This window comes from Molossus molossus, unplaced genomic scaffold (genome assembly GCF_014108415.1).
Source record: "Molossus molossus isolate mMolMol1 unplaced genomic scaffold, mMolMol1.p scaffold_m16_p_22, whole genome shotgun sequence".
NCBI lineage: Eukaryota > Metazoa > Chordata > Mammalia > Chiroptera > Molossidae > Molossus > Molossus molossus.
This window is the reverse complement of record NW_023425358.1, coordinates 16,077,538-16,099,997: the sequence shown is the minus strand read 5'-3', so window position 1 is coordinate 16,099,997 and position 22,460 is coordinate 16,077,538. Positions and strand designations below refer to the sequence as shown.

The 22,460-nt window shown below is 48.3% G+C and overlaps 3 protein-coding genes across 5 annotated transcripts in view; 2 read left to right on the top strand and 1 right to left on the bottom strand.

Moving 5' to 3' along the window:
* Positions 1 to 4,665: 4,665 nt before the first annotated feature.
* LOC118640348 (tubulin alpha-3 chain-like) lies at positions 4,666 to 11,928 on the top strand. Its single transcript, XM_036277273.1, has 5 exons — positions 4,666 to 4,682; positions 6,520 to 6,743; positions 7,640 to 7,788; positions 8,067 to 8,747; positions 11,632 to 11,928. Coding segments are annotated over exons 1-5 (1,353 nt in total). The 5' UTR covers positions 4,666 to 4,680.
* Positions 11,929 to 12,991: 1,063 nt separating this feature from the next.
* On the bottom strand, positions 12,992 to 21,030 carry MZT2B (mitotic spindle organizing protein 2B). Its single transcript, XM_036276192.1, has 3 exons — positions 20,843 to 21,030; positions 20,432 to 20,580; positions 12,992 to 13,253 (listed from the first exon to the last, which is right to left on the bottom strand). Exons 1-3 carry the CDS (start codon positions 21,004 to 21,006, stop codon positions 13,096 to 13,098), a joined length of 471 nt encoding a protein of 156 aa, XP_036132085.1. The 5' UTR covers positions 21,007 to 21,030; the 3' UTR covers positions 12,992 to 13,095.
* A 612-nt stretch (positions 21,031 to 21,642) lies between these two features.
* The window catches only part of SMPD4 (sphingomyelin phosphodiesterase 4), a 28,077-nt gene continuing 27,259 nt past the window's right edge, over positions 21,643 to 22,460 (top strand). For 2 of the 3 annotated variants that reach the window (XM_036277037.1, XM_036277039.1), the window contains exon 1: positions 21,643 to 21,707. In XM_036277037.1, the coding sequence (XP_036132930.1) occupies positions 21,690 to 21,707 (18 nt within the window). In that variant the 5' untranslated portion in view covers positions 21,643 to 21,689. Of the gene's footprint in view, positions 21,915 to 22,460 lie in introns of all 3 variants that reach the window. The other variant, XM_036277038.1, reaches the window with a different exon arrangement.

The window sequence follows — 22,460 nt, the reverse complement described above, 5'->3', positions numbered from 1 at the left end:
AATATGTAAGAATTACTGTTTTCCCATAGCACAGTGGGCTTCTGCCTTTATTTTGTTAATTAAAAAAAATTTTTATTTTTAATTCTCACCCGAGGCTATTTTTCTATTTATCTTCAGATAGAGTGGGAGAGAGAGAGAAAAACATTGACATGAGAGAGACACATTGACTGGTTGTCTCCCACATGACCCTGAACAGGGCTGGGGACGAACCACAACCGAGGTCTGTGCCCTTGTCCAGAATGGAACCCACGACTCATTGGTCCGCGGGCTGACGCTCTAACGGCTGAGCAAACAGGTCAGGGCTATTTTGTTAATTTTTATATCCTCGGCTCATAGGTATGTACTAGATACTGTTGAATTAATACATTAATAGTTTACATATCGATGGAACCCAACCAACACCTCCGTCATTGTGCACTTCTAAAACAAGTGGTGCCCGCCCCGGCCGTTTTGGCCCAGCAGTTAGAGCATTGGCCCGTGGACCAGAGAGTCCTGGGTTCGGTTCCCGCTAAGGGCAGGTAACCCCTTTGCAGTTTGTCCCTGACCCCAGTTAGGGTCATGTGGGTGGCAACCGCTCGATGTGTTCCTTTCACGTCGATGTTTCTCTCTCTCCCTCCTGCTCTATCTGAAGATAAGTGCAAAAATGTCCTCGGGTGAGGATAAAACAAACAAACAAACAAACAAAAAAAACAAGTGGTGCCCAAGAGACAGCCTTATGTGGAGAGAGGCCAGAATGACCCTCTGGCAGGACTTTACATGATCCTGTTCAAGTTTCACTTGTTTCCAGTTAACTGAGGCTGATGGCTAGTTATTTCCACCTCAGTTGCTTCTTCTGATCACTGTGGTAGCTTCCAAACTATAAAAAGTATGTAACTACATAATAACTCATTCTAACCTCACCATTCTCTCTTTGGTTTTTGTTTTTTTATCATCACCCAAAGACATTTTTCCTTTTTTTTTTTTGTTCAGATAGAGTGTGTGTGGGGGAGAGAGAGAGAGAGAGAGAGAGAGAGAAAGAAACATCGACGTGAAAGGGACATATCGAGTGGCCACCACCTGCACAACCCAACCAGGGCTGGGGACAAACCGCAACCAAGGCCCCTAGTGGGAACCGAACCTGGGTCTCTCTGGACCGCAGGCCAATGCTCTAACCACTGAGCCAAACAGGCCAGAGCCATTTTCTCTTTGTAAAGTTGATTTAGAAGCTTCTCTTGTTGGTCATTGTACGGTATGAAATCAAGCTTATAAAAAAATTTTTTTGTAGAGGTGAGTTATTCTAAGTGTAAAGGAAAGGTATGTTCTATTACCTGACAGGTAAAAAGAAGGTTCTGGATAAGGGGGAGAGGGGGAGTATGCTTTTCATTATTTTTAGGAATTGTTATTTTTAGCAAAGTCTGTCTTAAAAAGAAAATACTGTGATTAATACTTTCAGAAGAACTGTTTGGCCATTGCTTGTTGGTATAATAGCGTCTTCTCAACTTGAAATGCCTAAACATGATTTTAAAAGTTCATAGTACTGCCCAGCTGGTGTGGCTCACTGGTTGAACATTGACCTATGCACCAAGAGGTCACCAGTTTGATTCCTGGCCAGGGCACATGCCCAGGTTGTGGGCCAAATCCCCAGTGGGGGACATGCAGGAGGCGGCCAATTGATGTTCTCTCTCAGCCACGTTTCTGTCTCTCTCTCCCTCCCTCTCTCTCTAAAATCAATAAAGAAAAAAAAGGTCACAGTACTGAGTCAAACCAGTTAAATTTGGTAACGAGTAGGTGTGAATATAACCTAAAAGAATTTACCCTGAACCTGGCCAGAGTGGCTCAATTGGTTGAGCGTTGTCCTGTGCACCAAAAGGTTGACCAAAAGGTTGCCAGTTCTATCCTTGGTTGGGGCATGTGTGAAAGACAACCGACTGACAACCGATTGATGTTCTCTCTGTTTCTCTCTTTCTCTTTCTCTTCCTCTCTAAACTGAGGATTAAAAATAAAAAAGAAGAAACTAAACAAACTGCTGAACAAAATTAACCCAGAGACATAGAGGTTGGGGGTACAGACTGACAAGCCTCAGAGGAGGGGGGTTCGGAGGAGAAGAGATAATCTACAGAACTTACATGCATGACCAATGAACATAGACATAGGGGATGGAGGAGGGGGAGAAGGGGAGGAGTGTGTCAATGAGGGGAAACTGAGAAACATCTGTAACAAAAACAAATTAATAAATAAAAAAGAAAAAGAAAGAGCCCTGGCCAGTTTGGCTCAGCGGTTAGTGCAGAGAGACCTGGGTTTGGTTCCTGCTAAGGGCATGTACCTTGGTTGCAGTTTGTCCCTAGCCCTGGTTAGGGTTGTGTGGGTGGCAGCAAGTCTCTCTCACATTGATGTTTCTCTGTCTCTTCCTCCCTCTCTCCCTCCTGCTCTGTCTGAAGATAAATGCAAAAAAAAAGTGCCCTCGGGTAAGGATAAAAAAGAATTTACACTGATCTCTGAGAAAATGTTGGACATTCCAGGTACTTTTCCTTTGTGTCAGAGGGTTTCTGTCTCAAGATGAATTTAATGGTGATCCCAGCAGCAGAAATTATGTTTACAATCCTATTTTATGTATCCCAGAGCCTCTTCATGAAGTTGAGTAACTTCTGGAGAATTTGTTCTTGCTTCTAAGGGTAATTTTTTTCTGGCTCAGTATTGTAGTTGGAACCAGAATTAGATTAGTGACTGTGATTTAGCCCCTTGTCTTTCACTTACTAAGGACAAGGCCAGAAGCAGAATTTCTAGGCTTCTAGACTATCACTCTTTTTATTTTTGCATTCATCTTCAGATAGAATAGGAGGGAGAGAGGGAGGAAGAGACAGAGAAACAACGATGTGAGAGAGACACATCAACTGGCCACCACCCACATGACCCCAACTGGGGCCGGGGACAAACTGCAACTGAGGCATGTGCCCTTAGCAAGAACCGAACCCTGGGAATTTCTGGTCGGTGGGCCGCCGCTCTAACTGCTGAGCCAAACTGGCCAGGGCCAGACTATCACTCTTAAGAGTTAGGAGATTATAATGATGGGTTAGGAGATGAGAAATAACTTGAAGTAGTTTGAGATTTCTGAACTGTAATATAATCATGATTATATGATGGGAAAATAATACCTATGTTTAAAATTATCTGGATCATGATGTGGCCATTTTGACCGTCTATTCTATTTTTATTTTGATTATCTCTTCTTGAGTGAGCTTTAGTAGTGTATATGAGGAATTTGTTTATTTCATCTACATTGCTGAATTTATTGGCACAGAGTTGTTCGCAATGTTCTCTCTCTCTCTTTTTTTTTTTTGAGATTCATAGTTTGGGCTTTTATTTCTTCATTTTGACTTATTTGTTTCCTTAAAAAAGTCTCTTCAAATCATTAATAACTTTATTACAATAATTCTTTAAAAAATTTTCTTTATTAATTTTAGAGAGAGAGGAAAGGAGAGGGAGAGAGAGAGAAAAACATCGAAGAAAGAGATCATCGATTGGCCACCTCCTGCATGCCCCCTCACCCCCGCCCGGGAATTTGGCCCACAACCTGGGCATGTGTCCTGACCAGGAATCGAACTGGTGACCTCTTGGTGCATGGGTTGACACTCAACCACTGAGCCACACCGGCCAGGCACTACAGTAATTCTTTTTAATTCTTTGTTTAGCTGAAGCAATTCAAATGCTGTCTAAATTTACAGTACTTATGCCTTCCTAGAGCCTTGAAAAAAGCCAAACATTCATTTAAAAGGCATGGAAACTCAAGTTAAACTCATAATCTTTCTTTTTTTTTCATAATATTATTTTATCTTTTTAAATAACATCTTAAGCCTGGCCGATGTGGCTCAGTGGTTGAGTGTTGACCCATGCACCAATAGGTTGCTGGTTCGATTCCCGGTCAGGGCACATGCCCAGGTTGTGGGCCCAATCCCCAGTGGGGGGCATTCAGGAGGTGGCCAATTGATGTTCTCTCTCATTGATGTTTCTATCTCTTCTCCCTCTCCCTTCCTCTCTCTCTAAAATCAATAAAGAAAAATTATTGAAAATATGCCCTGGCCAGTTTGGCTCAGCGGTTAGAGTGTCTGCCCACGGACCAGAGTCCCGAGTTTGGTTCCCACTAAGGGCATGTGCCTTGGGTGCAGTTTGTCCCTGATTGGGGTTGTGTGGGTGGCAACCAGTCAATGTGTCTCTCTCACATTGATGTTTCTCTCTCTCTCTTCCCTCCTCTCTCCCTCCTGCTCTATCTGAAGATAAATGCAAAAAATGTCCTCATGTGAGGATAAAAAAAAAAAGAAAAATTATTAAAAATAAATAAATACATAACATCTTAATAGCAATAGCCTATTTTTCATTCCTGATATTGGCATTTTGTGTATTTCTTTTTGGGGGGGATTAATTTGGCTAAGGGTTTATCAATTTGATCAGAGCAAATTGGTTTCATTGATTTTTTTTTCCATTTTATGCTTTGAATTATTTATTTTTTCTATATGATTTGGATATTTACTCTTTTTCTAGTAAAGGTGGAAACCTAGAAAATTTCATTGGTTTTGAAAATTTTGAACAAATTTTTGTATCTGTGTTCATGGTCTGTAGATTCCTTACAGCTTGTTTGGTTTTGGTATCAGGGTAATGTTGGTTTATAAAATGAGTTGGGAAGTGTTCCTTTCTATATTCTGGAAAATATTTATAGATCATTGGTTTTAGACCTTTCTTTTTCAGATAAAAGCATTTTATATATGTTTCCCTCTAAGCACTGTTTAGCTGTATCCCACAAATTTTGGTTTATCATGTTTTCATTTTCATTACATTCAAAAGACTTCCTAATTCCCTTTGTTATTCATTTTCAAATATTTACGGATTTTTCAGATATCTTTTGTGTTACTGATTTCTAATGTAATTCCAACATTCTGGGAGCCTGCCCCCTCCCCCAGTGCTACATATTCAGAGGCTGCTACAGTCCTCCCCAATCTAGCTTGATGGTCTTCAGAGTACACTGCTGTACAAGGACACAGGTCCACAGGAGCTACCTTAACAAGTATTAAGTGCCACTGCCACTTTAATAAAAGCTTTCTGTGATAGTGTGGCACCAGCCTGTCCCTATGCTGAAAAAATACTTTCAGATTGTAATGATGTAAGTATAGATAAGTTTTATTTCTTCCATGAAATCAATCCCAGAGAGAACATTTTGTGCCAGATAGGGTCAATGGAACCAAAAATAAAGTTCCAGATTCAAAATGAGTGCTCAATTCCACAACCTGTTCATGTTAAATACCCTCTTTCTTTTAAAATAGGTTTTTATTGATTTTTTAGAGAGAGAGGAGAGAGAGAGAGATAGAAACATTGATGTGAGAGAGAAGTATCAGTGGGCTGCCTCCTGTATGCCCCCACTGGGGATTGAGCCCTTAACCTGGGTATGTGCCCTGACTGGGATTTGAACCTGGACCTCTCAGTCCATGGGACATTGCTCAATCCACTGAGCCACACCATCCGGACATACCCTTCTTTTTTTTATGAATACCATAAAGTTCCTTAATCTGACTACTGTTCCAACATGCAATAGCCAAAACCACATGGCCATGACAATCCCATATGTTCCTTTATATCTCCGTCTTGATTTCTTATTCCTGTTGATCCTTAAGCCACCTTTTACTTCCTCCTGACAGTCACTATTATGATAATCTGTGCCTTACACAGCCAGTTTCTCTTTGATATTTCCAATCGACCCCACATCCCTGTACATGGAGCAGCATTGACAACTTTGAGGTTCTATTTCTGACCCTGTTGGAAGGGAATAAGAGGAAGGCTTGTAGGACAGTGTTTATAAAGTCTACAGTAGTGTACAGTAATGTCCTAGGCCTTTACATTCATTCACTACTTAACTTACAGTCCTACAAGCTCCATTCTGGATAAGTACTCTATACAGGTGTACCATTTTATATGATATTTTTGTTGTTGTTGTTAATCCTCACCCGAGGATACTTTTCCATTGATTTCCAGAAAAATGGAAGGTGGGGGTGGAGGGAGAGTAATATCGATGTGAGAGAGACGTTGATTGCTTGCCTCCTGCATGACTCTGACCAGGATCTGGGATAGAACCCGTGACTCTTTGGTCTGAGGGCCAACACTCTAACTGCTGTGTCAAACTGGCCAGGGCTATACTGTATTTTTATTGTACCTTTTTTATGTATAAATATGTTTAGATGCACAAATACATACCATTATGTTATAATTACCTACAGTATTCAGTACAGTAACATGCTGTACAAAATTGTAGTGTTGGAGCAGTAGGCTGTACCATATAATTAGGTGTGTAGTAGGGTATACCATCTAGGTTTGTGTAAGTACACTCTATAATGTTTGCAGTGACAAGAAATTGCCTAGTGATGCATTTTGCAGACCGTATTTGTCATTAAGGGATGCATGACTGTACTAATTTTTGGTATTAGGTTTTACTTTCATGCCATATAGTGACAATTGCCTTGAGAACTAATGGGTTTCACATTTATGTTCTGTTCCCCAGCGCGAATGCATTTCTATCCATGTGGGGCAGGCCGGTGTCCAGATCGGCAATGCCTGCTGGGAATTATACTGCCTTGAACATGGAATTCAGCCTGATGGGCAAATGCCAAGTGACAAAACCATTGGTGGTGGGGATGACTCGTTCAACACGTTCTTCAGCGAGACTGGGGCTGGCAAGCATGTGCCCAGAGCAGTGTTTGTGGACCTGGAGCCCACTGTGGTCGGTAGGTATTCTGGCAAATTAGGGCAGCTTCCAGGGGAGCCAGGAGAGCCTTCCTAAATCCCCATAGGTGCTTTTTGGAATTCCTCTGCAGAAGGATGGAGAGACACACAGACAGGTATGTCTGTGATCGTGTTAGATGGGAAACTGAAAGGCTAGTGCTTGAAATGTGGGGCTTAGGCTCCTGATTTAGGAAAACCTAACACAGACAAAAGCTGCTTTGCAAGGAGTAAGCTGGGCTCATGACAGATTCATCCATGATTGCCTCAGCCCCAGGCAGGTAGGTGGTCTTGTAGACCCAGCCTGCAGGGTGCCTGGACACGCATCCATCCTTCTGTGCACTCTACAGGCTGGTGCTTGAGAGTTTTGACTGCATTTCAGACACAGAAAGTAGAGGACATTTATTGGGTTCCTCCAGATTAGATGCCTGAGGTAGTTTCCAAGGAGAGCTGCAAAGAGAGCATGTGTCAGTGGTCATCAAGGAGATGACAGAATGTCACCCTAAAGTCTGAGACACAGGCCACATAGACGCCCTGATAGGACCACTTGGCAAAAATCATGCTGATATAGTGACTGTCCAGTATGAAGGGTTTTTAAAATTCTAACTTTTGGTGTGAAAGAAATATGCATATGTAGTATTGCCTGTCTGCAGGGGTGAGAGCTCTGTTCTCTTCTTTAGGAACCGGTCATGCTGGTATTTGTGCCATGGGTTGAGTTTACCTCCCTAGAGCCATAGATTGTAGATGTGCTCTGTGTCTCACAGACTCCCAGTGACACACTGATGCTGTTGACCTACAAGGAACAGCATGTGCTTGGTGAATTGAATGGTCCCCAAATCTGAGCATGCTGGTGAGTTAACAATCGTCCTTAAAGGCCATGACACATGTGTCCTCTTTGTAGATGAAGTGCGCACAGGGACCTACAGGCAGCTCTTCCACCCAGAACAGCTGATCACTGGGAAGGAAGATGCGGCCAATAATTACGCCAGAGGCCATTACACCATCGGCAAGGAGATTGTCGACCTGGTCCTGGACCGGATCCGCAAACTGGTAAGAAGAGCTCTGGGAAAACCTCTAGAAGAGCTCTAGGGTCATTTTGGCAAAACCCAGGCCAATTCGTGAACCCGTGTCTTCCTTTCTGGTGTGACTGTGGTGCGTCCATACATGTTTAGTATCTGCTTCGCCTCACCTCTAAGTGTGATGCGTGTTCTCTGGGCATGAATGGAATCCATTTGATCTTGTGGAGGCAAAGAGAAGTGACCTAGGCTTGTTGGAGCTTGGCAGTGTGGCTTTGACAGGCGTTGCTCATGGTGTCTGCTCTCTCTCAGGCGGATCTGTGCACGGGGCTGCAGGGCTTCCTCATCTTCCACAGTTTCGGAGGCGGCACTGGCTCTGGGTTTGCATCTCTGCTTATGGAACGGCTCTCGGTCGACTACGGCAAGAAGTCCAAGCTCGAATTTGCCATTTACCCAGCCCCCCAGGTGTCCACGGCCGTGGTGGAGCCCTACAACTCCATCCTGACCACCCACACGACCCTGGAACATTCCGACTGTGCCTTCATGGTGGACAACGAAGCCATCTATGACATATGTCGGCGCAACCTGGACATCGAGCGGCCCACGTACACCAACCTCAATCGTCTGATTGGGCAGATCGTGTCCTCCATCACGGCCTCCCTGCGCTTCGACGGGGCCCTGAACGTGGACTTGACGGAATTCCAGACCAACCTGGTCCCGTACCCCCGCATCCACTTCCCCCTGGCCACCTACGCCCCAGTCATCTCAGCCGAGAAGGCCTACCACGAGCAGCTGTCTGTGGCCGAGATCACCAATGCCTGCTTCGAGCCGGCCAACCAGATGGTCAAGTGCGACCCTCGCCATGGCAAGTACATGGCCTGCTGCATGTTGTACCGGGGTGATGTGGTGCCAAAAGACGTCAGCGCGGCCATCGCCACCATCAAGACCAAGCGCACCATCCAGTTTGTGGATTGGTGCCCAACGGGATTTAAGGTAGAACTGGGTGATAACGAGTGGTTTTACCTTTCAGCCTGCGGCAGACCCTGCGATAGGATGCTGCCCTTGTGGAGAATACCCCGTTCCTCGGCAGCTAGGATGTTGGTCATCAGTTAGTGTACCAGAGTGGTAATTTATCTAGTGGTGTCTTTTAACTTCCTGCCTGAGTCATCACACTACTGTCTGTGGTGAGAAAAGTTTTTTAACAGAACAGGAAGTTTTCTGAAGGATCTGTGTTCCCATTTGGGTGGGGAAATTAAGGTGGAAAATGTAGGTTGGCCTTAGAAATGAGTATTTTTTCTTATAATAGAAATTTTCTTAAAATAGAAACTTTTGAAAAATAGAAATGTAGATATTTCCTGGGCATTTTGCCACTTCATGTGGATATTTGAAACTGGGGTATTACTATTTGTGTCACTAAATCTCACTAGATTCCGCAAGTATGTAGAAATTAAACCCAATTTAAATATCCTATGAAGTGTTTGATAAAGAAAAATCATCATTAATCTTTTGCCCTGGCCAGTTTGGCTCAGCGGTTAGAGTTTCGGCCCACGGACCAGTGTCCCAGGTTTGGTTCCTGCTAAGGGCACATACCTTGGTTGCAATTTGTCCCCAGCCCTGATTGGGGTCCTGTAGGTGGCAGCCACTCGATGTGTCTGTCTCACATTGATGTTTCTCTCTCTCTTTTCCTCCCTCTCCCCTTCCCTCTTTATCTGAAGATAAATGCAAAAAAATCCTCAGGTGAGGATAAAAAAAAAGAAAAATCATCATTACTCTTCTAAAAAATTTTTTTTCTTTATTGATTTTAGAGATAGAGGAAGGGAGAGAGAGAGAGAAACGTCGATGAGAGAGAACATCAATTGACTGCTTCCTGCATGCCCCCCACTGGGGATTGGGCCCACAACCTGGGCATGTGCCCTGACCGGGAATTCAACTGGCGACCTCCTGGTGTATGGGTCCATGCTCAATCACTGAGCCACACCGGCCAGGCATCATTCATCTTTTTGTGAAAAAAATAATGGCAACATCTTTTTCTTCCTCTTGGTAAGCCTAAATATTTTGGCCTGAATTTGCCTCAGGACTCCAGTTTGTACCAGCCTTTCATTTGATACAGACAAGAAACCTTGGTGTCATGTTTCAGCTTAGTTCTGTACTTGATTACAGAACCCTGCCTATTCTTTTCCTCTGGGATCTGTGCTTCCCTGGACCTTCCTTTTCATGCTGCCTCCTATGGCTCAGACCCTCAACTGTTTCTGGTAGGCCTGCTGTTCTGCGTTCTTTTTTTTAAAAATTGTTTTCCTAGAGAGTTATTTATAAATTCATTCCTAATATTTTTATTTTTATTATACTTTTAACATTTTTCTTTATTGATTTTAGAGAGAGAGGAGGGGAAAGAGAAAAAGAGAGACATCAATTTGTTGTTCCACTTATTTATGCATTCATTGGTTGATTCTTGTATGTGCCCTGAACCCACAACCTTGGCATATCGGGACATTGCTCTAACCAACTGAACTACCTGGCCAGGGCCTAATATTTTTTTAAATTGATATTAGAGAGAAGAAGAAAGAAGGAATATGATGTGAGAGAGAAACATCAATTGGCTGCTTCCTGCATGCCACCCTCACTGGGGATTGAACCCACAACATGGGTATGTGCCCTGATCTGGAATCGAATCTGTCACCGTTTGGTGTACAGTATGACGCTCCCACCCACTGAGCCACCTGGCCAGGACTTGTACTGGTTTCTTAACAAAGACTTCCTACACTGGGTCCTCTTCCTCTAGTTCTGGGGTTAGCATAGTTGGTGGACCAGTGCCTGATTTTGTGAAATTTAACATGAACACAGCCACAGCCATTCAGTGGCCTATTGTTGTGGCTGCTTTTGTGCTACAGAGACATAATTGAGGGGCTGTGACAGATTGTATAGCCCACCCAGCATAGAATATGTACTATCTCACTCTTTTTTTTTTAAATCCTCATCTGAGGTTATTTTTCCCATTGATTTTTAGAGTGGAAAGGAGGGAGGGAGAGAAACATCCATGCAAGAGAGATTGGTTGCTTTCCGCATAATCCTGACCAGGGCCGGGGATTGACCCTGCAACCCAAGTAGTGCCCTTGACCAGAAATTAAACCGGCGACCCATTGGTCTGCAGGCTGACACTCACTGCTGAGCCAAACTGGCCAGGGCACAGCCAGGGCACTATCTCACTCTCTACAACAAAGTTTGCTGACCCTAGCTCTAGCTGACCCTGTCTGTATTCTGCTGCCAAACCTCTGGTCCTGTCTCCCCTGAAGTCTGGAATGCCTCCCTCTTGGTCTAAGCCCCGGAATGTCAGCCCTTCCTCCTACTTAGCATACACACAGACCGCTTGCTGTTGTAGTCATAGCAGTGGTCCTAGGCCCTCTGATAGTGTACCTGTCATTCTGCTGTGCACACAGACTGTTTGGTGGGAAAGCAGGGTATGACCTTCCCTTGCAATACCATCACAGCTGTGTACTAGGTAGAAACGGCTTCCACTGTTGAGATCAATTTCCCTATTGTTGAAGCCTATGGAGAAAGTAACCTATGAAGAATCCAGGGCACAGTTCTTCTTCAGAAGGAAAACAGTTTAATCACCAGGGTGCCTATCACATGTCACAGTTGCTGGGACACAGCCCTTCAGGCTCGCTCTGGCCACTTGTCTTTCTTTGTCTGGAAACCATCATCTTGCTTTCCTGGCACCTTGCCTGGCACAAAAAAAGGGCTCAGAGACTACAGATTGATCCAAGCCTCTGCTAGGTTTGCCAGAGGGCACCTACATGCCTTCTGTTTCTGGGAAAGCAGCCACCATTTCTAGGTTTAACAGAAGCTTCACACAGTGCTTTATTCCCCTCTCTGGCAGGTGGGCATCAACTACCAGCCCCCCACCGTTGTCGCTGGGGGAGACCTGGCCAAGGTACAGCGGGCTCTGTGCATGCTGAGCAACACCACCGCCATTGCTGAGGCCTGGGCCCGCCTGGACCATAAGTTCGACCTCATGTATGCTAAGCGAGCCTTTGTGCACTGGTATGTGGGGGAGGGCATGGAGGAAGGGGAGTTCTCCGAGGCCCGGGAGGACCTGGCAGCTCTGGAGAAAGATTATGAAGAGGTGGGCGTGGATTCGGTGGAAGCAGAAGCTGAAGAAGGGGAAGAATGCTGAATGGGAGTGTGGCTGGTGGGTGTACCTCTCTTCTGCTTTCTCCTGCTACCCTTTGGCTTGACTGGTTTCAAGTCGTTTGTTATTAAAGTTTCTGTATCAAACCTGTCTGCTGTGGTGCTTGGCTGGGAAACACTCGTCTGCCTACAGGAGTGGATAGAAACCCAGTCTTCCAGGCATGCGTGGAAGGCTGGTTTGGGGTGGGTGCAGCACTACCCAAACCTGTAAGGAGCTACTGCTTACATGACATGACTTAGGGCAGTCAATATTTCCAATCCAAGATTTCAAAGTATAAACATATACTAAATTCTAGGAAAATTGAGTTAGGTTTTTCAATTGAATTTGCCATTTTTCAGGCTCATCCACTGATGGGACATATACACTAAAGTACAAAACCTTAGAACTGGGATTTTTATTTATTTTTAATTTTTTTTCTTTATTGATTTGAGAGAGGAGAGAGAGGGACAGAAACAGCGATGAGAGAACATCGACTGGCCGCCTCCTGCATGCCCCCACTGGGGATTGGGCCCACAACCTGGGCATGTGTCCTGACAGGGAATTGAACCAGCAACCTCTTGGTGCATGGGTCGATGCTCAGCCACTGAGCCACACCGGCTGGGTAGAACTGGGGTTTTTTTTATCTGAAGTCCATGGAAGGGGGCGTGTGCACAGAATTTCTGAAGCTCTATTGGATTCTTAATGACATTCATGACCCACAGAAGGTTCGAAGCTCTGCACAATTCATCTTTATTCTGTGTGTGGTAACAGTGTTCTTCCTCCATGCTCAAACCCTGGCCTCTCGCTGCGCCTGAGCACCCTGGGAATGGTCTCAATGAGTCACTCCTTTTACTTCAAGCAAAATGTGTTGAAATCTGTTAGTAAAAGACCTAGTAACACAGATAGCTTCTCCGAGACCTGAAAATGAGGTCCAGGAGGGTGAAGTCACTGGTTTAAGTCACTTAGTTAGTTCAACTGTAGCATAATCAGGATCAGCACACAGAACTAATTCTCAATATTTGTGCCTTAACATATTCAAAGGATGACAGAAAACATTTTGAGTGGACCCTCAGTTTTTCAAAAAGGTTTATTACCAACTGGAGGAAATACATAACCTCTGCTAGGAAGCTGGTGGAGCCCACAGCAGGTAGGTGTGACAAGTCTCTGCTTGGCTCAGGTACTGCTCCGGGTGGGGCTCTTCCCTGGCCCACCCCCCTTGGGCAGCCTGGTAGCACTGGGCTGTCGGGGCATCCTCTGGCTGGATCCTTCCCGGCAGCTTCGTTCTGCCAGGGCGGGGCCTCCACCAAGAGCAGTGCTGCCTTTGTTTCTCCCTGAGCAGACACAGAAAACAATCATTATGAACCAAGGCAAACTCCACAATCACAGTGCATCTCTATTTGTGTTCCCTGAGCTACACTTACAGCTAGGATGTTTCTATTACAGTCCTTTCAGCCGAGGACACTATGTTGGCCTAGAGTTCTGAGGCTCAGGACTGCCTGGAGATGGCACATCCAAGAACAATCCTTGGTAGAGTGCAGGAGGCCCTCTAGGGTGTCCTAGAATTGAAGTCATGCAAAGAGTGAGGGGGAAAGTATCCATGGTCAATTTAGTGGGAGGGAAGCTCAGTTAGTTGACTCTTGCCCTGGGAAGCATAAGTGGTTAGCCACACCTACCAGCAGCACAGGAGGGCTCACTATCAGCAGGGCCGCATCTCACTGCTCCCCAGGCACTCTCCTCACTCTGGATTATCCATGCCTGAGCTGATCAGACTGATAACACAGGAAGCACAGGAGTCATCAATAGATGATGAAATCAGGCTTTTGAACTTGAAAGCTCTTACATGTTTTCCTCCCTCTCAGTATTCTGCAAACATTCTGTGGTCAAGACTCTTCCTCTCAGGTTCACTCCCAGCTCCTGTGGCTGGGCTCCTGCAGAGGTTTGACTGCTCAAGACTTGCCCTGACCACTAGGTAGTCACACTCAGATGGAGACCACTGGTCTAGCCCTTGATTTGTAATCTGCTTACTTTATTCTTTTTTTGTGTGCATACAGGAATACCTGTAAACCACGCCTGGACTGGAGCTTTATTTTATTTTAATATGTTTTTATTGACTTTTTCTTTTTTTTTCGAGGGAGAGATAGAAACATCAGTGTGAAAGAGAAACATGATTTGACTGCCTCCTGTATGCCCCCTACTAGGGATGTGCCCTGCAACCTGGGCATGTGCCCTGACTGGGAATCAAACTGGGACCTCTCAGTCCATGGGACATTGCTCAATCCACTGAGCCACATGGGCCAGGCTAGAGCTTTATTTAAATGAGTGACTTCCCTGGGCTCAGGGTGTTGACAGCATCAGGGGACAAAATGTACTGGTAGAACAGGCTCACCAATTGGCTCAATCCCTCCCCTTTGGGCCAGCCTCAGCCAGGGTCTGCCCTGTGGGCTCTGACCAGGACACGTGTGTCCCCTGTCTGGCCCCCCAGTCTCCATCAGGGTTTAGAGTCAAATAGCCTGCCATGGGGGAATTTTGAGTTATTGGATAAAAGATGCAACAAAGGTTCTTGGGGACTGTTAAGTCATTCCTGTTTCTCCATCTGTCACCTTGAGCAAGCCGAGGCACCTGCATTGAGACTGCTGACCCTGGCTCCTATAGGACATCAGACTCACTTTCCATGCTCTCTAATACTGATAACTAAGTTCTATAGATTCCTGCAGGGATAGGATGGCCCCTTTTAAGGTAATTTTTGGAATGTTCTTCCTCAGAGAGCAGGGTCTTTTGCTGCCTGGTGTGGTGGGGAGGGTTATAGTAGCACCACAGTTCAGGTTTCCCCTGCCTCTCCTCCCTGGGCTTCTCACTCAAGTGCTTGTGTGCACTTGATTTGATAAAGATATAGTAACAGGTTTCCCAGAGCCGAGGAGGAGGAGCATGTTGTGGGGTGAAGCTGAGTCAACTCAGCTTGCCTTTAAATCTGACAAGGTCAGTGACTCACAAAAAACATACAGAGAGAACTGTCATCCATATTTTCTTTGGTACAAATGCCAATATTCTGGTCAGTGGGCAAGGATCCCTATGAGTACATGAGCCCCACCACCCTGCAGTGTCTCCCAACATGCTAGTGCCCAGCTTTGAGGCCACAGCACCTCCCCAGGCCAGAATTAGGTCTTCTATAGCATCTGGGTTAGGGACCCTAACCCTGGGTCCCTGGGCATCCCATGAACTCTCGACAAGGGGCATTTGCCAAAGGACTCAGAAGTACAGCTCAGGCTCAGCTCACGGCCAGCAAGTGGCAGGGTGGGTCTCAGAGGTGGGTCTAACTTTGAAGCCAGCTTTTCTTCAGCCTGTCACACTTGAGTTCTCCTATGCCCTCAGTGTAATAACAAGGGTCCTTCTGGAAACTCAAGGAGAGAAAGTAGAAAAAGGCAAATGATGTTTCTCTATAAATTTGACAAGGCCCTAAATCCTAGAAAAAAGACTCTAAAGTTACTTTGAGCCATAGAAGGCATTAAGAAAACCATCTAACAATGAAAGTAGACTATTTATCCAGCTGTGTGATTCATGGAACCCTCAGGAATCCCATGCTCTTGGGGTTAGTGGGAAGATCCATTCAGGCCTTTCCATAGAGATGGAAGATGGAGGAGGGTGGTCTGCAGGGCCTGCAATGCAAAGACCTGCTGTATTCAGCTGGGCTCAGGCTTAGGCTCAGCCATGGCATCCCCAGGGAACCCAGCTCAGAACGTTTTGGAGCTGGTCACATGGAATGGAGGATGGGACTGAGCTAAGGATGACCACATGCTGGGGAGCAGGGATGTGCCCGGTTCCTGACAGCACAAAGACAACATCACTGAATATTAAAAACAGTGGTTTTATTGTTTTCAAAAGTCAGTATTCCTCCTACCCATAAAACCAGCTTGTGTCTACTCAGGGTTTTGTGACCCCCCAATGAAGCAAACTCCCAAAACACCAGCCAATAGTCCCTGTGATTTGGGGAGCCCCTGAAGCTGGGGAGATGACCAGACCCAGTGGGACCCTGTCTGTCACTTATCTTTGGTGTGGCCCACGTGAGTCCCACTCACCACCCCCTGCAAGCTCTGCCAGCAGAGATGTTTGGGTACAAAGATTTATCAAGTCCTGCTGGAGTTACTGGTCCCCAAGAGAGGGCTTTCTCCTTTATGATGGCAGCGCCACCTTGTGGCAGAATGGGTCAGTGGGGCGGACAAGGCAAAATACTAGTGACAGGCCCTGACCATGCACTTGAATGCATGTTGTGTGAGAAAGGAAAAAAAAGAATGGGATGGGCGGGGAGGGCAGTTAAGAAATGAGGAGATGGAAAGAGAGCACTACAGCCCCACTCCAGGAGTGCACTACCCCGGGCAAGGCAGCACAGCAGGTCACCCAGTGTCTTCAAGGCCACTGGCCATTGCTGGAGAGCCAGGGAAAGGTCTGCACCCACCAGCTGGTTTTGCTGCTCTACCTGGCTGGGCTCACAGTAGGGGCTTAATCAGTGCTTCCAGAACACATAGAAACAATAGCAAAGATTGACATGCCACACGGGACGTGTACATGTACATGTACACTTTTTCTTTATCCTCACCTGAGGACATTTTTCGATATTTTGTTCAGATAGAGTGGGAGGGAGAAAGAGAGAGAAACATCGACGTGAAAGGGACACATCGAGTGCTCACCACCCACACGACCCAACCAGGGCCGGGGATAAACTGCAACTGAGGTACGTGCCCTTAGCGGGAACTGAATCCAGGTCTCTCCAGACCGCAGGCCAACGATCTAACTGCTGAGCCAAACCGGCCACGGCCATGTACACTTTTAACACTTAACATAGAGTATGCTTCTTGGAAGGTGGTCTTCCTTGTGTGACCCCTCCCCGAAAGACACACACAGCCCTGACAAGGTGTTTCAGGAAAAACATTATCAATGTTCGGGAGCAGCGATGTCTAGTACAAATAATTATGTGAGGCATATATATATAATTTTAAATTTCCTAGTAGCCATATTAAAAAGTAAAAACAGGAAATTAAGCAATATATTTTAGTTAACCAAAAATATCCAATATATGCCTGGCCAGTGTGGCTCAGTGGCTGAGCGTCCACCCATGCACCAAGAAGTCACCAGTTCAATTCCTGGTCAGGGCACATGCCCAGGTTGTGGGCCAAATCCCCAGCTGGGGGGCATGTAGGAGGCAGCCAATCGATGTTCTCTCTCATCGATGTTTCTATCTCCCTCTCCCTCTCCCTTCTCTCTAAAAATCAATAAAGAAAAAAAAAATCCCAATATATTACCATGTCAACATGTACTCAATATAAGAATTTTGTGAGGTGTCACATTCCCCTTCTAGGTCAATTCTTTGGCATCTGGACTTGTGTTGTGTACTTACACTCGAAGTGCCTATCAAGAGCCTCACCCCAGGGCTGTGGTTTCCATGTTGAACAGTGCAGCTCTGCCTGAGGCTCACAGCTTCTGTACACCAAACTTCACCTTACATGTCCTGGAGGGACATCTTTTTAAAATGTATAGTGTCCCTAAATTTCAACAGACAACACTCAATTGAATTAAAAATTTCCTCAGAGCTCCACATTCTCCCCCTGACAAGAATTACCCCTCTGTGCTTTTAGGGTCTTGTTTCCTCCCTTTCTGCCAGAAGAGACAGAAATGAGTCAGCTTCCGGAGACGAGGCGGGGATGGGGTGGGGAGGGGGGTGCCAATGGGGTAAAAAAGGTAAAATATCTGTAACAAAAAAATAAATAAAAAATTTATAAAAAAAAGAAATGAGTCAGCTTGCTGGTGAAGTCCCCACAAGCCACCTCAATGATCAGGGGACAGGAATCCAGAGAGTCAAGCCCATGGCCTGGAGCAACGCTATACCCCGATTCTGTGGGAAAGCTAAGGCCAGTTAATCCCAACTGCCCCAAACCCCCATCATCATCCTAGGCCACCATGGTTCCCACAGCTGGATCGCTCTGACAACTCCTATTTTCTCCACCCCAGATTCTGCCATAATGAGGTGGCTGGAAGGTCTGTACGAACAGGTGCTGCGACATGTGGTCTCAGAGATCTGTCTTATCTGGTGGCCTCTGCCTCTCTGCTGCAGTATACTCCTGGCATGGCCCCTTGACTGCCCTGCTCCCCTCCAACTTCTCCCCATCAACAACCTTCCCAGGCTACCCTCACCCACACCACACATCTCTCCAGGGTCTCTGTGTCCTCATATCCTGGCTGCTAGCCAGCAGCCTAGTAGGACCCAAGGCCTGAGCACTCAAGGAGAAAACAACTCTGTGGGGCCCAGTGATCCACTCCTGTCCCTAACTCCCTCAGAGCTCCCTCTGATCTTCCCAACCCCTCTATGCTAGTGCTCCCAGTGCCATGCCCATGGCATACCTCTTGACTCTCCATCCTCCTCTCTCCCCACCACCTTTCAGCTCAGGCCCAACTCCCACCAATGGCCTGGATGCACACCATGTATCTCTGCCTCACCTTTCTTCTCTCAGGCCCCTTCCCCCCACCCCATCTCACAGGACTCTGCAGCTGACCCAGAGCCCCTCCCCCCGCCTGCTTAACCCTTGATGCTTCCATTTTTGTCTCTGTCACTTTTCTAGCCATCTCCTCACTGAACTGACAGCATGTCTACCCTGCAGCCCCACTGTGCCCTCAGCACTGAAAGGCGGCCTGGCACACAGTCACTGAGCGAGTGGTACCACACTACCAAGTGAGGAGGGCTCTGTTCCCAGATTCTCCCTTCTTCTGGAAACTCACTCATCAATTCCTCAGCTCAGCCTGTAGTCCACCCACCCCTACTCTGACCTGCCTCTCAGCCCTTCCCTACCCCTCCCTGGCCCAAGCTCAGGTGGCACCTGGAATGGTGAGGTGGGGGATGTGGGGAGGGGTGTGTAGGAGGGCAAAGGCAGAGCATCTATGGGATCTCAGGTCCTCACACACCCCTGGCACTGGGCCTTCAACCTCATCACACCTGGCAATGCCTGGAAGGTATCCCCAGCTCAGGACCCAAGCAGAAAAGGGGAATCATGATTGTATCTTCCAGGATGCCCATCCATGTATGTGACAGTATCTAAGACATCATGGTATTTCTCACACCTAAGGCTTTGCAGTTCACAGCATGCCACATGCCTCTTCCCTGCCCTTCGGTCTCTTGTCCTTCTCTGGATCAGGGCACCTTTACAGAGCACAAATCTCACCCAGCGCAGTTAATCTCCGGGGTGGGGGTAAGGGGTGTTGGTTCCCTTCTAGAAGTACTGCAGGTTGTCTCTTCATAAACCATGAAACTGTGTCCTCAGTCTCTAAGCTGTGTGGCTGACATAGCCAGCAGGATCCTGCCCTTGTAGCTAAAAGCTTTTCTGGCTTTCTTGGGCCAGTTTCCAAGGAAACAAGAGAGCACACCAACCCCCAGAGATAAACCAATAAATGCAACCTGCAAAAGGAGAGAACAGGCAGCAAGAGAACCGGAGGGAACCGGGGGGCCCCGGAGAGAGAGGCGAGTGCATGGCAGCTGGGCTGTGGTGCAGAACCGGAGAGGCCGCAGGCCGCGGGGCTGAGGAAAAGGAGGACCTTGCTGGGGGGCTACAGTTCTTGGCAGAGAGAAAGGAGTCCTCTGCAGGTCAGAGAGAGACACAAAGAGAGCAGATGGAGCACTGGTCAGTGAGGAGGCCCAGGGCCTCTCAGGAAAGAAGGTGCTAGTGCCTAGGACCCTGGCACTCCCACCCAAAGAGGCCAGCCTGCCCTCCACTCTAATTTTAGCTGCTTCTTAGGATGTCTGTAAGTGCCTGAGTATTCTGGCCAAGGAGCCAGCCCAGGAGGTTCTGCTGCATCTCAGAGGGTTTCTGACAGCCATCAGGAGCAGAAGTGGCCCACAGGGGGTTCTGCCATGACATCCTCATCACCAGCACCTCTATTCATAACCCTTGGGAATGAGGAGGCCCCTCAAGCCTCTGCACCCTGAGTGTCTAGGGTAGCCAGGACTGCCACACTGACTCCTGGCCCACAATCCAAGGAAAATTCAGCTGGCCAGACTCCTGGGCAGGATCTGGAGCTGGGATGGGTATGTACAGAGGAGGGGGTTGTAAGAAGGCCTCTGCCTGTCCACTCCCTGAGCACTTCCTGGAGACTGTATATACTATGAGAGCAGGAACCAAAGCAGTTTTGTCCCTGTAATTGTGGTATGAAGGCAGTGAGTGATGAAGTGAGAAGAGGCCTGGACAGCAAAAGTCCCAGATGAGGCCTAGCCTACTTGGGTCACTTTGGGATACCCATTCTGCCTACACCTGATCTAGATGTGCTCTCTCAAGGCTAGCATTGAGGCCAAAGCTGGGGACTGCGCCAAAGGGGAGAGCCCTTGGTTGGGTCCAGTGGGTCCTGGGAGAAGACCTACAGAAAGGCCTGGCCGCTGAGGGACTAGCCAGTGCTGTGCCGGGCACTGCCCACCTCCTGGCCCCTGCCACCCAGCTGCCTGGGCCACAGGGGCAGAGAGCACCCCATCTCTGACCTCGGGTCTCCAGCACGTTCGATGTGGGCAGGGATACAGCAGCAGGGTCCTGGGACTCGCTCCCCAGCCTCTGCCCAGCACACATGGACTTGAGCATCTGGAAGACTGCGAGGGGCGCGACGTTCAGCTTCAGCAGATCCACCAGGATCCTGGTGAGAACAGACGCAGTGCGCAGTGAGCCTCCTGGCCCTGGGCCCGTCTGTTGCAGCGAGAACAGGCCAGGCGTGATTAGCTGACTGGGGCTGGGTCCAGGAGAGCCACCTCCCTCAAGGCCCCGACTCTACTCTGGGCCCCTGGGGGGTACCGAAATGGACAGGGGCCCTTATATATAGATCAGTGGCCGGGCAGGGGCTCAGAGCAGGGCTATCTGGGGATAGGACAAGCGCGCAGCCCCCACCCGTGCCCTCTCACTTGAACACGTCGGGATCCATGGCGCCGCCCGCCGCCTGCGCCAGCTCATACAGCTCCATCTCTTCGGCGCTCAGCACCTTCTTCCGCCGCAGCGCGAGCTTCTGCAGGGCCGCCTCCAGCCCCGGGGGTGGCCCCGGCCCGGACCCGCCAACCGGCGCCGCCATCTGCGCGGCCTGCGGAAGGTGCGCGCCGCAGCCTCGCCTTGGCCCTCCCCATCCTGCCTCGCGGGGCGCACCCACAGTGCCCTCTGCTGGCCCCGCCGGCTGTTCCTCTCCCCGCAGCGTCACCGTTTGGCCTTAGCACATCCCTACCGCGGAAGGCATGGATCAGTTTGTCTCCCTCCGCCATTCGAGCCACATTTAATGTGCCGGGCAGTGTTAGGTGCGGGAGAGGCCGCGGAGGGCCAAACAGACCCGCTCCAGGACTTCTCTGCTAGGCTACTTTGGTCCTTCTTGCTTAATTAGCACCATCCAGCGCAGTGCCTGGCATATAGTAGGCACTCAGTAAATGCCTGTGGGACCAAGGGCAGTCAATGAATTGCTCCTCTCCGGGATGCCCCATTGAAGCCGCACCCCGAGGGCCCCAATTAACAGCCTCTCAGGCGCACGCGCGTTCCTTGCCGCGCACACAGCGCTTGAACTCAGGACTCCACTGCGCACGCTCACACAGAAGTGAAACCCATAGACACGGCCCGCCTTCGCTTTACGCACGCGCCTTTTGAAGTAGCAACCGGAAAAGGTAGCCGCATGTTTCCCGCCAGGTCGGGGGGCGTGGCCCCACGCGCAGATTGATGACGACGTTTCGGCGCCGGATAGCCGAATGGTAGCCACAGTCCCTGAGGTGAGGGATGCTATTGAGTCTACAGGTGAGTGGCGGGACCCGCGCGCAAGACGGTCCCGGCAGCCTCTCTGAACTTCCACCGAAGCTGTCTCCGTTCCTCCACGAGCCCAGTTCCTCCGCGAGACCCGGGCCGGGCCTCGGCGTCTCTGCCCCGGCAGGGCCGGCGGAGTAGCCAGAGGCCTGGGCTGCGCCTTCATGCCACCTTCCCACGCGGCTTACACATCCCGTCCCGGTGGGTGCTCAGTTAACGTTCGTTGAGTGAGTTGGAGGAAGGAGAGCTTTGAGTTAAAGTTGAGCCATGGACTCAATAAACCGTGTAGGAGGAAGAGCCGGGTGTGGGTCCCGGCCCGAGCCTTCTTCCCTGTGTGGCTCGAATTTTCCGAGCCTCAGTTTTTTTTATCTGTGGTATTGGGATCCGGATGCCTACTTCACAGGACAGTTGTGAGCACCAAATGGGAGCATGCTCTGCTTTTCAAAGCAGCTAGAGGGAGCCCGTGGCAGTAGCAGATTTGCGTAGCATGATTGGCGCGTTGACTGAGGGCTGTCGCTCTCAGCAGAAATCTCAAAACAAGGTCCAAAGCAGCCCCCGAATGAAGAAAGTGGTTGTTGAAGTGGCGGAATGAAGCAAACGCTTGGTGCACAGCACAGAAGGGTGTGATAGGGGGAGCCTGGCCAAGGCAGGGTCGGAGAACAGTGTGTGTAAGAGACACTGCCCCCCCTTGGAAAGACCCCTAGTCGGGCGCCTCTGGCCTGATTCCTTAGATCCCCGCCTATGCAG